Here is a 17,111-nt window from a genome sequence, read left to right as displayed (position 1 = left end):
TTAGCCCAAACTGCTTTACCGCATGCTGCAGCACAACTTCACTGCAAAGTTAGTTTCAAGATTAAATTGCACCCATCCACCTTGGACAATCAGGACAATTTGCTCATCGTTCAACAAAACTCAATTGGACTCTTGATTGATTGATCAAATCTAACTAGAAACTTTACCCATTGCGTCCGAAGGCCTGCTTCAGAAGAACTAAACCCATTGCTCCACTCAAATTGGCTGAACTCCTATCAACTTAAATCTCTTCTTTAGCCAATTTCTCCAAGATCTAAGCTAGAGTTTTATAGCAACGGTAACTCAACCTTGACACTATCCACCACTGTTTTATGCTTGAAGTTAACCTAGATTATACTTTTCAACCACCTTAATCCACCTTTCTTGAAAACAAGTCTTGAACAAAAGAGTTCTGTCCATCCTGTTTATAGATCTAAATCTGTCACAATGACTAAGAGATGCATATGCTTCAGTAGTCAGATCATTTAAACCATAAACTTGTTGCAAAGCCACCAAAATTCACTACCCAAGTGAAATATGAACAGGAGAAACATCAATAAAGCATAAAAAAAATTATTCTAATTATTCTAACTAAACACTAATCTAAATGGAAATTCACCCCGTGGTAGGCTTCAGTTTTCGGCCTCCAATTCAGAATCGGAGTTGGGGACTAAATCTTGACTTTGCAGACCCGTTTGTGCATTTCGAGACTCAGCAGTGCCTGGTTCGTGGATGTGCGCTGGACTGATGATATCCTTCAAAACCTTGTTTGCTGAAACATATTCACATAGTAAACCTCCAGTCAATAGTGCTCCAAAACAATTAGATAATAGAGCAAATGAAAAGCAGTAGTTGAAAAGGTGCGCTTGTGAACACACCATGTCAAATGAAAGTTCTAACAAATACAATACTATGACATTGGTTACAAAATCCACATAAGATAATTCCCTACTCAGGTTACAGCTTAGGGTTTAGGTAAATCACATATGCAATGTAAATAGACTAAGATGCTCCTCGGAAGATAAAATGCAATTGTCAACTTGCAGTTGTTTGACATCTGATGCATGATGGTAGAAAGGCATACATGCTATGTATGGTTAAATTGTTAGTTGAACTATAATTAGCTACAATACTAGGAACAAATAAGATCCTTGGAAGAGACCCAAAATAGTTAATCATTCAACCCTTCGCTACCATGAAAGCAATCGAAACCCAAATAAGATCAAGTTGCAGTTGTTTGACATTTAATACATGTGATAGAGAGACATGAACACCATTTAAGTTTATTGCTTGTTTGTCAAATTAGTATTAGCTATAATACTTGGAACATGGAAATCCACAGAGAATCTCCCAAATAGCTAGTCACTCGATATACTTATCTGTTAAGAAAGCAATGAAATACAAAATCAACCTTTTTTTTTTGGGTGTTACTTCTGTTTGCAAAAAAAAGAGTACAACTGAGACAGCACAACTACCTGTGATTGCGCATCTCACAGCCATAGCCTTTGTGAATTGAATTTCTTGTTGATGGTTGCTAATGAACTTCTCCTAAAAGTTACAAACAGATAAGAGTCTAATATCATATGACAAACATTTACAAAGTATTTTCATGAGCAAGATGTACTAAGAATTTCATTTTTGGAAAGTTTAGTAGGCGGTGAACAAAAAAAAAGCAGATCATGGTTGCCATCATCACATGTAGACTGTTTAATGAAAAATAAAACAAAAGGATAGATTTTTTAATTCACAAAAATAAAGGGCAGCAGATAAATCAATAGAAGGTATACATCACCCAAGAGATTGATATAAATATAGCATATAAAGTAACCAAAACCGTTAGGATAGCAAATCTTTACATAAGAAGGTTTTTATTCTACTGTGCACATTCATCAAAATTTATAAAATAAAAAATTGGCTTCCAATAACTTGCAGCCTTTGCAGTTATAGAGAACTGAAACTTTACCAACCAAAATGAGTTGCAACCAAATGACGTACAATTTCATGGGACAAGGAATTCAGTAGGTGATCAAGTGTATCTTGACGTTTCTGTAAGAATGGCCGAAGGTATCTTGCATACAAATATTTTGAACCCTGAAAAATGGAAACTAAATCACTTCAGTTATACTTCGAATAAAAAATAGAGGAAAAGTGAAGTGAAAGCATACAGTTTGTATCCTCTGTGCATTACATGAAGAGCACACAGGAACAAAGTAAACTAAAAAAATCAGGTTTCTCAGAGTCAATTTTATTAAATTGATTAATATTTTCTTTCGATCCCCTTCATCCCATAGACCATCCAAGATAATAGGTTTAACTCTTCAAGTTATAGAATCTATTGGTCGCTATTGAACATATTCAATCCATCACAATTTAATTTCCACCATTTTTTCATCTACTGAAGTTATATCTAATTACACTTGGATAGTAGCATTTTTTTGTTTTATCCTTTTTAGTAACTACATAACCATCTTAGCATTTTAAAATATGCAACATTACCTTTTTTTGTACCGAACTACTCTGTACTTTGATCCAGGGAAACGAATACCGTTCTATGCCGGGCGGCACGGATGATTTTTACCGTTCCGCCGCCCGGCCGAAACCGGCACCCGACGAGATAAAATTTCGACACGTGATACACACGCATCAGTCCACGCACAATCGATTAATCGCAACAGAATCTGTCGCGATAAATCATCGCTGAAAAAAAAAAATCTATAAAAGGCACCACAGAATGAAGGAATCGATTCCACGCGCGATCGATTAATCGTGACAGAAGGAATCGAATTGATTCCATCTGTCGCAGTTAATCGGTCGCTATAAAAAAAATCTATAAAAGGCACCGATCGCGCTCGATCAGTAGTCGAGGCAAGCAGCAGCAGCATGACAACGGCGAGGCAAGACGACAGCGGACGAGGCGAGGCGACAGCGGCAAAGCGAGCAGCAACGAAGCGGCAGCAAGGGCGGTGAACTCTGAAGGTATGATTTCCCCTATTCATCGACATGCACATCTCAGATACATCGCAGGCAGCGCCGGAGGAGTCGTCGGACGCCTCCGGTGGCGCCGGAGGCCGCAATCCGCCGCTGCTCGCGTGCCCTAGCTTTAAAAAAAATATTTTTTAATTTTATTAATTTAAATCATTCCTAAGGAAGTGTGGTATTACAAACAGGCTTTTATAAACCCTAATTAAACTATCCCAATAAAATATATAAAAAAATATAATTAAAGATAAAATTTTAATTAATATTCTGAAAAATTATTTTTTAATATTTTAAATTGTATTTAAAATTTTTTTTAAAAAAATTATAATAAATCTGATTTATATTTTAATAATTTTTTTATTATTTTAAGTTGCATTTAAAAATTTGAAAAAAAATATATAAAAATTCAGTTAAAAATTATTAAAATTCAGATAAAAAATTATAAAAATTCAGATTATATATTCTAATATTTTTTTATTATTTTCAATTTCATTTTAAAATTAAAAAATTATAAAAATTCATATATATATTCTAATAATTTTTTATTATTTTAAATTTCATTTAAAATTATTCTTAAAAATTTTAAAAAATCTAATAAATTAAATTGATATTCTGATATTTTTATTATTTTAGATTTTTTACAAATAATAATTAAATAATTAATTAGTTTATTTATATAATTATTATATATAAAATAACATTTTTATGTTAATTTATATATTTATTATAGATAATATTTTTTAATCTTATAATTAATTTGAAATTTGAATCCACAAATATTAACATATTTAATCTTGTGCAATTCTGATCATTTTAAATTGAGAAAGATGAATTAATATTTTTAGGAGATTGTTTCAAATTTTAGAAGTTACTCTATATAGTTTATATACTTAATTTGTAAATTTACAATGATAATACATTCTTTGTGGCAAAAGACGAATACGCTCGCCCCTAGCGCCCCCGCCAACCCATCCCCGGGCCAACACGGAGGAAGTAAATCACGGGCGGCTACTAGCCTTTGGAATAGTGACTAGCACATAAGGGAGGTATTTACCTCGTCTTTGCCGAGATTCGAACCCCAGACCTTATTGTGGCAACACCTCATGCGCTAGTCACTAGACCCATCCGAGGGGACAATGATAATACATTCTTGACATTATAAAATGATGACCATTATCTATAAATGTGTATTATTCTTAATTTTTGTATAATAGGTAATGGCACCAAAACAACAATCTCATGATCCAGCTTGGAGACACGACATCGATTAGAAAATTGATTCCATTGGTAATGTTTGCATTGCGATATGATTGGACGCAACGGCGGGGTCACACGCCTAAAACAACATCTTGCTGGTGGATATCCGGATGTTTTTAATTGTCCAAAAGTTTCTCAAGAAGTTCGTCGTGCAATGAAAGAGAAACTTGATGGCAAAAAAACATTAAAATATAAACAACAACGAGAACATGGACTTGTTGATAGTCAAAGCTCTAAAGAACCAATCTATGATGAAATGGAAGGTCGTGGTGAAGTTCCAAATGACGAAGACTTTTTAGCAACTCTCAATGCCTCTCGAACTCAATATGACTGAGCAAAATATGCGATATAGAAGTGGCTCTGGTGCCCGTGGAAGTGACTCAACTACTGCAACAAAATTAGGAAGGAGTGCAAGTGTTCGTATTACTTCAACACAAGGTAGTATTGGTCGTTTTTTTCTTCTATAGGACAAAGACGTGCAGTTGATATTGCTAATATTAATCCACTAGCATTCCCAGACCAAGCTAGCAAACAGAGTAGAATTAATGATGCATATTCAAAAGAGAAGAAATCAATCATAAAAGTATTGCTAAATTTTTCCATTTTAATCATATTCCCCCTAATGCAGCAAACAACACATACTACCGTAATATGGTGTCTAACATCCAAAAATCTCATCCTGGTATTCAACCTCCGACTGCATATGAAATTGTCGGTCTATATTTAGATGAACAAGTGGAGGAGATCAAGACTTGGATCATATCATGTAAGAAGCAATGGAGCTTATATGGGGTTATGTTGATGTGTGATGGTTGGACAGGACCTACACGGATAAGCATTATCAACTTTCTACTATACTGCAATAGAAAGGTGATATTTCATAAATCTATTGATGCAACTACAGACTATCATGATGCACCCTACATATATCGTTTGATGGATAGTGTAGTTCACGAGATAGGTGCAGAAGTGATTACAAATAATGGTGTCAACTTTAAAAAGGCTGGAGAGTTATTGGAGCAAAAGTATCAAATATTATTTTGGATACCATGCGCAACACACTGTATCGATTTGATGATAGCAGATATCAGTAAGTTCGATATAATGAAGAAGGTAGTGAAAAAAAGGTCAATCTTTAACAAAATTTATCTATAATCACCATTGGGTTCATGGATTAATAAGGAAATTTATTGATGGGGAGATTCTGCGACCAGGAGCGACTAGATTTGTCATTCACTTTCTCCTGTTAAAATCGTTGAATCAAAAAAAAGTCAGATTAAAGGTCATGTTCAATATGAGGATTGGGAAGCCTCTCGATATTCTAACATGATGACAAAAGGCGAATACGCTCGCCCCCAGCGTCCCCGCCAACCCGTCCCAAGTAAATCACGGGCGGCTACTAGCCTTTGGAATAGTGATTAGCACATAAGGGAGGCATTTACCTTGACTTTGTCGAGATTCGAAAATGACTGAAGGTAAGGAGGTGCAAAAAATTATTATCTGTTAGATTTTGGGACTATATCACAGATATTCTTATAGCAGTAGAACTATTGTACGTTGTTCTACGTAAAGTTGATATGGACAAGAAGACACAAATGGGCAACATTTACCACCTAATTCATGAAGCAAAAGAGGAAATGAAGAGGTGTCTACAATCACCGACCAAGTATCAACATTACATTAATATAATCACTACAATATGGGACGATCAAATGAGAAAATCTATCCATTTGGTCGGTACGTATTTTTTAATGATAAAGAAATTTTAATATTGTTATTAATAATTATATATGGTTAATCATTATAGGTTATTATCTCAATTCGGCATATCAATATCGTTATAATCTTGGCCCAAATGATGATTTATTAGTGGCTCTCAGACATGTAATATCAAGACTACATACAAATAAAGAATCAATTGCTGAGACTATTAATAAAAGTCGATTATTTCAAGAGGCATATGATTCTTTTAGCGATCCTATTTCAATGTCATGCAGATATAAAATGGATGCAAGTAAATGTAATAAAAATTATTACTAATTATTGTCAACAAATATAAATACTTATTTTAATTTTGTTCTTATTTATCTTACAACTGAGAGGTGGTTACAATCTAGAGGATCAGCTCCAGATTTGAAAAAGATTGCACTACGAATTCTCTCACAGACAACGTCTTCAGGTGGTTGTGAAAGAAATTGGTCAACTTTCTCCCTCATTCATATAAAAGTACGAAATTGTCTTTCTTATCGTCGCTTAGAGAAGATGGTCTACGTTCATTATAATATGCGTCTTCAACTAAGAGCAATAACAAAAGAGAATGAAAAACAAGAGTATGGTAATGTAGTCCCATTTGATATTAGATTTGTCCAAACTGAGAATGATCCAATGATGGATTGGTGGAGCGTTATTAAGGCTGAAAATCCATTACTTGATGAAGCAGGAGATCCACCACGACCATCTCAATTTCTTGCTCAACAGATTGAAAAAATACATGCTAGAGGAGATATCTGCGAAGAAAAAGATGATGAAGCTTTTGATCAAGAATTACGATTTTCTGGATCTTGATCTAGGCATTCTCAAACATCACAAACCCAACCAAAGTCCATAGATAAAGGCAAAAGCAAAGCTCTTGCAATTTTTACTAAAGACAAAGAAAAAAAGCAAACCTCCTACTTTTATGGGAAGGGGTCAATTGAGAATTAAAGAAAATCTACTCAATGCAATTTATGAGCAAGAACATGATGACAGTGAAGAAATATCATCACCTTCTGACACTGTAGTCAGACGAGAAGTTCGAAATGAGGATAGTGATGTTGATAGCAGCGCAAGTACTTATTGAAGTGATGATAGTGGTGATGCATCTAGTGGTGAAAATTATGTTCCCCCTACTCTAACACCGGAGCCATGAACATGTGAGATAGATTACACACATGCAACTCAAGATTATGATCATGGAGCTAGAAGTAGTGTTATTCAATATCAACGTCAATATAAGGGTGAGTTTAGCTGAGATTGATTCTGGTCAAAGTTCATCATACTCGCAACCTTCTTATTATAACTCTGATGCATCATATGGAGCTCGGGGACATATGTTTATCCTTATCCTTATCCTGTGCTCGTTCCGATTTCAATGGTGTCAGTTCAAATCCAACATCCAATGATGAATCGAGACACGCTGATGGACATGTGGAGAAATCAATATCAATATTGCATGTCATGGGATGCTTATTTAATCTGGGCATTGGAGAACTATGGAATTAACCTAAGCAGAATGTCGCAAGAACCAATGCTTCCATCTGATTCACGTCACTCCTTTTGGTATTAATAAGGTAACATATTATGATGTATCAATTTTAATTCAAGTTATTCATAGATCAACTTTTTTTAAAGAAAACTATATTTAATTATTTTTTCTAACTATATTAAGTTGTTCAATAATTGAGAATTTATATAAAATTAATATACAACTTATTTTTAAATTATACACAATAAACATATTTATCTAATAATTATTTTATATAAAAAAACAACCTGGTGCACGAAGCTCCCGCCATGCGGGGTCCCAGGGAAGGATCCATTGGACGCAGTCTTACCCTGCTTTTTACAAGAGGTTGTTTTCAGGATTCAAACGCGTGACCTTTTGGTCACATGGCAAAGGCTCCCTTCTAATAATTATTATATATAAATAAAAAAAATACCGAAACAGTATCGGCACGGTACGATATAATACCGAAACCGTATCATTCTGGTCCGGGACCGAAACCTCGGCACGGGTCAAGATTTTAAACCTTGCTTTGATCCATAAAATATGAAAGGTGATACAAGACTTTCGATTCAAAAAATTTTCTCAGCAAACTCAAGCCTCAAATTTAATCTAATAATACACTCACCCATTAACAAATATCTTCTAAAAAAACACACACCAAAGAGACTTTATCTATATCATAATTGGTTTATTCATCTAACACTGATGTAAGAGGATAGAGACCTAGAGCTAACTATGCAAACCTATAACTATTGAAACAATAGTTATCAAACACCCTATAGTTCTAACACTAGTAACAACATAATCATGCATATCTTCCATTACTAGATATAATTTTATTCTCCAAAACCTACTGCAATAGCTGTCAAGGGATAATAAAAGTTTTTTCAAAATTCTATTTGTGTTTCCATTAGTTATTTTATTAATTAAATAAGACCTACAGTTGATCTCACAAACATGAAACCAAATAGATTCTCATAGATATTTGTGGCATACCTTTCCCTCCTCACTACCTTTTTCTAAAATTTCGTAGTATAACTCATCTCTATAGAAGGGGAGCCTTGGCGCAACAGTAAAATTATTGCTTTGTGATTAAAAGGTCACGGATTAGAATCCTGAAAATAGCCTCTTGCAAAAAGCAGGATAAGGCTGCATACAATGGATCCTTCCCCGGGACCTCGCATGGCGGGAGCTTCGTGCACCGGGCTGCCCTTTTTATAACTCATCTCTATAGCTCCAGAAAATAGAGATGAGAAATACCAAACAAAGACGATCAAGTAATTTAAAGGCAAATTGTTCCTCTTTATCTGAAAAGTCAGAGTTTTGACCTTCGTGTAAGTAATGGCTTTTCAAGAAAAGGATAATATGTAAGCTGATCAGAGAAGAGGTATATACATTTCTAACCCTCCAAGTAACATCAGTGAAGTTCCAGTTCCATAGGGGATATAAATTAGTTGGAACTAGTAAAATGAAAAAGAGCTCAGCTGAAGAGCTGAACAGGAACTTTGCTGTATTCATATATAAAAAGGAAGCACTAGATTATTTTTAAAAGACATTTACACCAATCAATGACCAAATTGAATTAAATGACGAATTATATCCTGTAGTTCTGTAGCCATTTACGCAAATTGTTTATGGAAGTTTATTATGTCCATGTTCCAGAGCACATTGTTTGTGGAAGATTAGTCATAAGGTTAGTGTTGCTAAATAAGATCATTTCATTAAAAACTCATATTAGGACATAAATATTTTGTTGTAGATTGCTTACATGACACGATGGAAACTGGAGCCAAACAAGGCACGCAAACTTAATTTGGTAGTAGAATGGACACCTGACAAATAAAAAGAATAACAAAACTGAATAATCAACTTATAAATGGTGGCAAGCATTTCTTTGAACTTAAAAAGGCTGAAAATATTAGTAGCAGACAAAGATGTTAAAGTTAACCATTAATGTTAGACCAGTAATTTATAAATTGGGTCATTTCTTAACAGCTATGAAAACTCAATATAATTTCACACTCAGTCAAATACGAGAGAAAATGAAAAATGTTTCTTAAATGAGAATTCCTGTTATGCATGCATCAATAATTGGCTGCAATAACACTGTTGCGGAAAATTCAGATCATAGATAAAAGAATCACAGCATGGACTCAGCCATGCAAACATTTGTTGGAAAAAGAAAAAAAGAACAAAGCAAGCTAATTATAACCTTGGAAGGCCAATAATTTACAAGGCATCACAAACACGATACCATTCCCAAATTTAGATCTAAAAATATACATACATACTCCGAGTATAACAGAAGTTGCCTATGAGCATTCATATTATGTATGCATCAATCTTTTGCTGAAATGCAACAACTTTGAAAAATTCATATCTCAGATAAAACAATCACACCACAGTTCTGCCATACAATATATGTGTTGTTGAAACCAAAAAAAAAACATATAAGCTTATTTATTATACCCTGGCAGGCAAATAACTATATGGCATCTGAAAAACAATCATATCCTTCCCAAGTTTACGTCTAAGGATCTGCATACATACCCTGAGTGTATCTTATGCATAACATTGCATATCTCTATGCACCAGCTGTTTTCAATCTGATCCCTCCTTAGACAAGAAGTCTAAGGCTGCATGATCAACAAATATGAGTCTAAGATGAAAGGTGGAACATGACAATAGCACGCTGAAGGCTGACATGCCTTTTGCCTAGAGGGCTAGTGCATATGGGTGTTATCCAGTACAAATCCAGCTGTAGTATTTTCTCTTTTTTATTTTTGCAGAAATACCCCCAGACAACAAAAAATAGAGAAGGAAAAATGAGACAATGCATGAAGTTAAGTTTTCTCAAATTTGCATCGTGTATCAAACAAGATGCTAAAATAAAGTTCAAGAGACTAACTGATAACAACATTTTTGGGAATATCATGAATATTAACCACAATGAACAATTGTCATAAATAAATTTTTTGAGAAACTTCCTATATTATGGCAATATACAAGAAAATACTATTTTTATGGCAGATGATCATACCAATAAAGAACCTGGTCAGAGACGACTTCAACAAGGCTAAATGATCCATACACTGCAATTTAAAAAAAAAATAGGAAGTGTCACTACATTAAGCAAAGGATATACCTAAATTGAGAAAAACATAATAGATTGGTAACAAACAAAGAGGCTCTGGGTCAGGAAAACTGAAATCCTAGTCACACAGTAAAATTCAACTCAATTAGAAGGATTTCAAATTACAAAAAATTGAATAGGATACCAAAAATATGTTAGTAATAAAAACCAAGAATCAAGTAGCATCAAAGGCATCAGTTCAAGCAAAAGAGATAGTTGATGAAATCATGATCAACCAATTGACAGACGTGGACAATCTTAATGATGAAAAAAGAATTGTTCAAGAACTTGATGACAGTTAGCACAATACCATAGGCATAACAATGAAAATCTTAAGGATTTATTAAGCATAAATCAGTGACAACGACAACAACCAAGCTTTATCCCACCCACTAGGTGGGGTGGCTAAACACAAATCAATGAGACGACGACGACAATAATCAAGCCTTATCCCACCCACTAGGTGAGGTCGGCTAAACACAAACAACGACAACAATAACCAAACTTTATCCCACTAGGTGGGGTTGGCTATATGGATCATTCTACATCATTGGGCTCTATTCCCTACTATATCATCATCTATACTTAAAAAAAAAATTATCTTGTCTTATTGTTGCTAACCAAGTATTTTTTGTCTTCCTCATCTCACATCACCTAACTGAAGCATTTATTGTTCATACTATCTTAAATGTGTCTATCAAAGTTTTTCCTCGATAGATGCAACTCCGATTTTTTCTCTAATATTCTCATTTCTTATTATGTTCATCTTCGTATGTTCATACATCCACTTTAACATCCTCATCTCTGCAACTCTCATCTTCTGCTTTACTTTAGTGAGAATGCTTATTTATTATAGAAGAACCAAATTCTTGGACTCTACCATGGTGAAGAAATTCAATCAACCAGAAGACGAACCTCCGATTTTTTTAAAGTTAAGGTGGTTGTTAGGAAATCAATTACTACTATACAAAAAGGTCATCATCAAGGTTTCCTTAGCAAACCAAGAGTTAACCATTGATTTTCTTTTACTGTTCTTAGATGGAAGCGATGTTCTTGGGGCAAAATGGTTAAGGACTTTAGGTTATATACCTATATTTCTCCCCTACTAATGGTACATTTTTATGATAAAAGAACTCAAATTTGTATTAAGGGCAAAGGATTTGATGGTGTGACTATCACATCTATCAAAGGCCACTATGTGGGGCAAAGAAGACTGTCACAGTTTTAATATTCAACTTAGCAGTGAGACAGAACCTACAAATATCTCTTTTGAGTCTCAAGAATAGCCTTCACATACCATTGCTACCTTGCTACCTGAGGTCTTACCTTTATCCATACATAGGAAGGAGATAAAAAAGATCGTGCAGGGGATGGTTCGAGCTTGCATTCTCCATCCAACTGTGAGCAGATATCCATTCCCAATCTTCTTTAATCAAAAGAAAGATGAACGATGACAAACATCAGATCACTGTGCACAAACTAAAATCATGCTAATAACCTAGTCATTACCCAATGAGTTGGGAGGTTTCTAAATAAGCTCCCTTTAAATAGGTACCATAGCATATAGATTGCTCTTTGAGATGGCAAGGCTAATCATGATCAATTTGCTACATTTATGTATATCTTTAGATAAGTAGACTTGTCAACAAGACCAAATATCCTCATACATTTAAGAACTGAGGTGATGAGTTATAGTGGGGAAAAGGGAAAATCTTGTTAAAAAAGCTCCACTTTATATCCTACACAGGACAAGGCAAATAACAAAACTAATATGTTCCAGACTTCGCATTCAAGCCACAGAAAACTAAGTACATCAATTAACAACATGAATCAACCATTTCTGTTACAATAATGAGGTAAAGCTAGGAATGAGATATCAACGCCTTCTGAACCTAATTTGGAAAAAACAATTGCAAAAGAAGAGAACTTGGGAGTAACAAACAAACATATGTAAGGAACATAATTTCCCAAACCTGAGATAGCAACCATTTACCAACCTGCCCAATACAAAAGCCATTTTTCTCGTTCATTCTGGTTTTTATTCTCTATTGCCTTAAAAGTAGAGTACAATGGCAAGCCAATCCCTATTGTGCAGCTGCACACGCAAAACACAAAAATTGGAACAATTATAGTGATCCTTCTGTAAGAAAAGAACACTGATCATCCAGTCAGCTAATTTTTAGTAAAGTGCTAAAAATCAGTTAATCATTTTGATGTAGCAAATAGAAAACAACATCATACCCCAATATAAGGAAACCTCATTTCAATGCAAACTGAAATCACAATAGAAAATTAATGCATTCATTCTAGATAAGGGTGACCTAGTTCACAAGGCTACCATTAATGCAAGATTGACAAGGATAACCTTATGGTCTTTAACACTAAAAGCAAGCTGAGGAGCTATTATCAACTACTTGTCTAAACAATCAATCTAATAACTTGAAAAGTAATGAAGAATAAATATGTGCTCCAAAAGCTAAAATCATGTTCATAGAAGAACTAAACTAACAAATCTTTACTCGTTAAAAAAACTGCAATAATGACTATTTCATTTTTTTTTAGTATAAAAACTGGCTTGATAGAATGGGAACAAGGAAGTGTTATGGAGCAGGGCATCTGTTCCTATAGTCATACATGAGTAGCTCCAAACATCTTAGGCATGCTTAAGAGAAGGGATTCCCCTTCTCAACTGGTGGCTCATGTGGGGATGGTGTATTAACCCATTTTGCTCCTTAAACAACATAATATGAGAATAACTTGGTTTATTTGAAGAATTTAACAAAATCAGATCTTAATTGAAGAAGAAAGACAACTGTTACACAACTACATATGTTCTTCCAAGATTCCAATGAATACTTTGGCATCCCAAGACATTTTTTCTTCTAAACACATTGCAACCCAAGAGCACCTTTAAAGAACCCAGTAAGAAAGTTCAAAGGGCCTATTTCGAACAGGGGAGAATGATGCTCAATCATAACAAGTAATGAAAGAAAACTAGTGATATGACAAATGAATCTCTGGCATTCCCGAGCTACCAAGCAAAAATTGTGGTTTCTTGGTCATGATCAACTAAAATTAAAGTTCCATTAAAGAGTGTTTCCACATGGTAGAACTTCCTCAGGGAATACAAGGTTTTCATAATCCTGAACCTCCATCCAAGCATGAATACCTTCAGATAATTCAACTTTTGGTATAGCACCAATGTAAGAACAGGAGGACCTAACAACAATTCAATGACATGGTCCAGCCCCTAGTTTGGTGGCAATCCATTAAGTAGTTCTGATACAAATGAATCATTTTGTACCCCTCCAATCATGTTTGAGCCTATATTCAAACCAAAGCAAACCCGGGACCCCAAAAGTGGAATGAAATAATGTTTGCTGAATTCAAATACTAATCAGCTAAAGCGAGTTCACACCCTATGCCAGACTTGCCTATCTGAACTAACACAATCAGACAGTCACATCTGTCTGGCTGCTAAAGGAAGAGTTGCAAGACAAGAATTGTTAGGTACTGGTTGTCTGTTTTGAATATGCCAATTGTTTGTTTATTGATATATGAATCTCAAACATGACAAAACTTAGTTCTTAAATCCTTAAGAATTTACCTTATCAAGTAGAGCTGTAGAGGCATTTTATTAGATACAAATAGGCCCTTTAAGCATTTAGAGTCAACAACTACAATTTGAAGGACATGGAGTGTTCAATTTTAAAAGTAGAATCGCAAAGCACTCTAGTCTTCTGTTCATATTCCAGAATTATTTTATTTTCTAGTATAAAGTGACCTATGTTACTCTTTGTAACCACACTGAGCAGAAGTGAAACATACCAAGCTGTCCTAGTAACAATGTTAGAAGAAAGTGGGCAAAACAGCAGCCGCAGTCCAACCTGAACAGATTGTTCAACATTCATAAGTTTAAAATTGGAGTACTAGACCATAACAATTTATTTGATAATTAGGCAATAATCATGAATCCTAGCTAGGATAGAATAAGACATCCAAGTTCATAACACCTTGTAAGATGCAGGAAGAGGAAACAATGAGCAACTACAAGTTTGTGTATCTATCATATGCAACCTATATTGGTTACTATTTCAAATCACGCTTTATCTTATCAACAGGATGGTTAAACCAAAGTTCTGTCCTTATATTACACAAAAAAAGATACTTTGCTTAAATTCATGATAATCATTCTAGGTTCAGATATGACTCTAGTATTCTGATTGAACAGGTTGAATATCAGCTTGCCTAGTTTTAGTTATTCAATTTATTGACCACTAAACCATCTGCATATAAGATATATTTTCTTTAGTAGTTCCATCAACTTCTTTAGTGAAGGAGACTAGCTTCATCACTTGACTGGGAGATCATGTTGGCAGAGAAAAGATAATGAGCAACTATTATTTATCATTTTTCTAGGATGATATATTATATTAATTTACTTGTTATAATCTCCAGACCATGTATCATACAGGTAGTGGCAGTGGAATATCTTTGTTCCACATTTTGTGTAATTTTGTTAATTATGATGCAATTGTAAAACCTTTCTTTCTTAAAGCATCTCTGGCCCAAAAGCAAATGTTAATTGATATGCTAAATTGATTTGGATATGAATAGAAAAAATATTGCGAAGGAATATCAGAAAGCATCTAATCTAAATATCATAAGTTCGTTTCTTGACAGAACTGTTTAACGTCTTTAACAAAATTATTTGAAGATGTTTGAATTAAAACCAGTAAATGCAAAATCGCAGGGCCATGGATCAAAAACGATGACGAAATCAAAATAACGAGTAAAAATGATCTCGATGACTGCAAGTTAGAGCAGGGCAACCTCGGAAGGGATCGTCGCCGCGAGAAGGGCCATTTTGCAAGTCTCCGCCGATCGATCTAGAGAGAAAGAGGGACTGAGGCCCGAGGGAGAGGAGCGGTATCAGGTTATCAGCCTACGCCTCCTATCTGGGTCTTAACGGGGGCCAGTCGGTCCATAGAAGGTCAGGTCCAAAAATACCTGGAGTGGGCCGCGTTCTCCCGAACTGAACCGGGCCGATTCGTAACGAGTTTCAATTTCCAATAGAAAATATTTATAAAAAAACATTTTGCCCCATCATTTTACCTTCTTTAGAAATTTTATTAGCCTCTTAACCATTTCTACTTCTTATCATGGAAATTTGTTAGGATAACTAAAAGGTCATTTATTCGTTGAGTCGCTAATTTATTCATTGAAGTAACGATGACAATGGTCAGGGTTAAAATTGTTGGGACAGATTTAGTTTGAATAGCAATTTATCCGAGAGGACGGATTCAAAAATTGAGAAAAAAAATTTGTATGGAAAATTTTCTCTTGTTATTTCGTAAAGATGGATTATTTATTTTTTTTCTCTAGTTTATTTGTTAATTGTTATGAAAAAAATACACGGATGGATTTACAACTTCACCCTCGACCGATTTGTTAATAAATTTTTATTCATTTAATATAAGGTCGAAGTCGAAATGTGTTTCTTCATTTCTTGTTGCGTCTCTTGCGCACTTTATCCTCAATCTTGCGAGCTGAGGACGGCCCTGTGCAACCGGCCCAGCACGGCCGCTCGAGAGTGGCGGGCCTCCCGCACGGCCTCTCATGAGCACGAGCAACAGGCATTTCATCATGGCCGCTCATCCCCCTCATGGCCTCGCGTAAAAATACAAATGCAGCAAAAAAAAATTAAACCAGGGGAATAAAAATGCAAATGTTAACACATCCAGTTAAGTGATTTCAAATTCTATACTTGATCGACTCGACCTGAAGATACTCTTTAATACTCTACATCGTTAATAAGGACGGTCTTAATGGTTAAATATCCATTTAAATTAAAACTATTCTCTCATCTCTTAAATGCATTTAAAGTCTTAATTAACTCCACATGTCATCTTCATGCTTTGATAGCTGGCTTTCACCTACACAAATTGCATTCTAATGGTTATGGTCCTTCAGATATCTCATGCCATTATTTTTTTTATAAATTTTAAGATCTCAGACAAACAGGCTACCACCGCATCATTTGCCTTGGCGATTCTAAATCATTTTTATGTATATATCCATCGAGATTGCAACACATCAAATTAAATCTTCTGCATCAAAATCTATTATCAATCATGATAATGGACAAATATTTAAAATTTTATAATATTTTAATAAATTTATAAATTTTATAAGTATTTGAAATAAAATAAAGTGGGGGTGATAAATAACATATTCGCAAACAAAATATTTTTTTACGAATTTATATATATCTAGTATTTATACATAATTTTAATATTGTTAGAAATTAAGCGTTAATGATTAAAAGAGTATTAAAACTCACCTTTTATAATTGAGAAAGGGGTGGACTTTTACGTGGAGTGGGCCCCAGTCCACGTGAGAGAGAAGGGGAAGTTAAGATAGACGATCATATGATGTTTATTCAATCACCTGCGCTGCATATAAAAATAGTGGGGT

General features: G+C 34.5%; 1 protein-coding gene across 1 annotated transcript; it reads right to left on the bottom strand.

Annotated features, from left to right (window-relative positions):
- Positions 1-465: 465 nt before the first annotated feature.
- On the bottom strand, positions 466-15,597 carry LOC122052543 (HVA22-like protein k). Its single transcript, XM_042614116.1, has 8 exons — positions 15,468-15,597; positions 14,463-14,521; positions 12,632-12,729; positions 10,542-10,593; positions 9,270-9,333; positions 1,996-2,091; positions 1,476-1,548; positions 466-772 (listed from the first exon to the last, which is right to left on the bottom strand). Exons 1-8 carry the CDS (start codon positions 15,498-15,500, stop codon positions 633-635), a joined length of 615 nt encoding a protein of 204 aa, XP_042470050.1. The 5' UTR covers positions 15,501-15,597; the 3' UTR covers positions 466-632.
- Positions 15,598-17,111: the final 1,514 nt, after the last annotated feature.

Source organism: Zingiber officinale, chromosome 3A, assembly GCF_018446385.1.
Source record: "Zingiber officinale cultivar Zhangliang chromosome 3A, Zo_v1.1, whole genome shotgun sequence".
NCBI classification, from domain to species: domain Eukaryota; kingdom Viridiplantae; phylum Streptophyta; class Magnoliopsida; order Zingiberales; family Zingiberaceae; genus Zingiber; species Zingiber officinale.
The sequence above is the reverse complement of the archived record's forward strand: the minus strand, read 5'-3'. Positions and strand labels throughout refer to the sequence as shown.

What these genes read in the sequence shown, in the direction of transcription:
- LOC122052543 (XM_042614116.1), bottom strand. Translation starts at nt 15,500, where the DNA reads ATGGCCCTTCTCGCGGCGACGATCCCTTCCGAG. An exon ending in ATTGTTACTAGGACAGCTTG is followed by an intron (nt 12,730 to 14,462) that starts GTATGTTTCACT and finishes TTGCGTGTGCAG; the next exon opens with CTGCACAATAGGGATTGGCT. An exon ending in TCCAGTTTCCATCGTGTCAT is followed by an intron (nt 2,092 to 9,269) that starts GTAAGCAATCTA and finishes TCCATTTTTCAG; the next exon opens with GGTTCAAAATATTTGTATGC.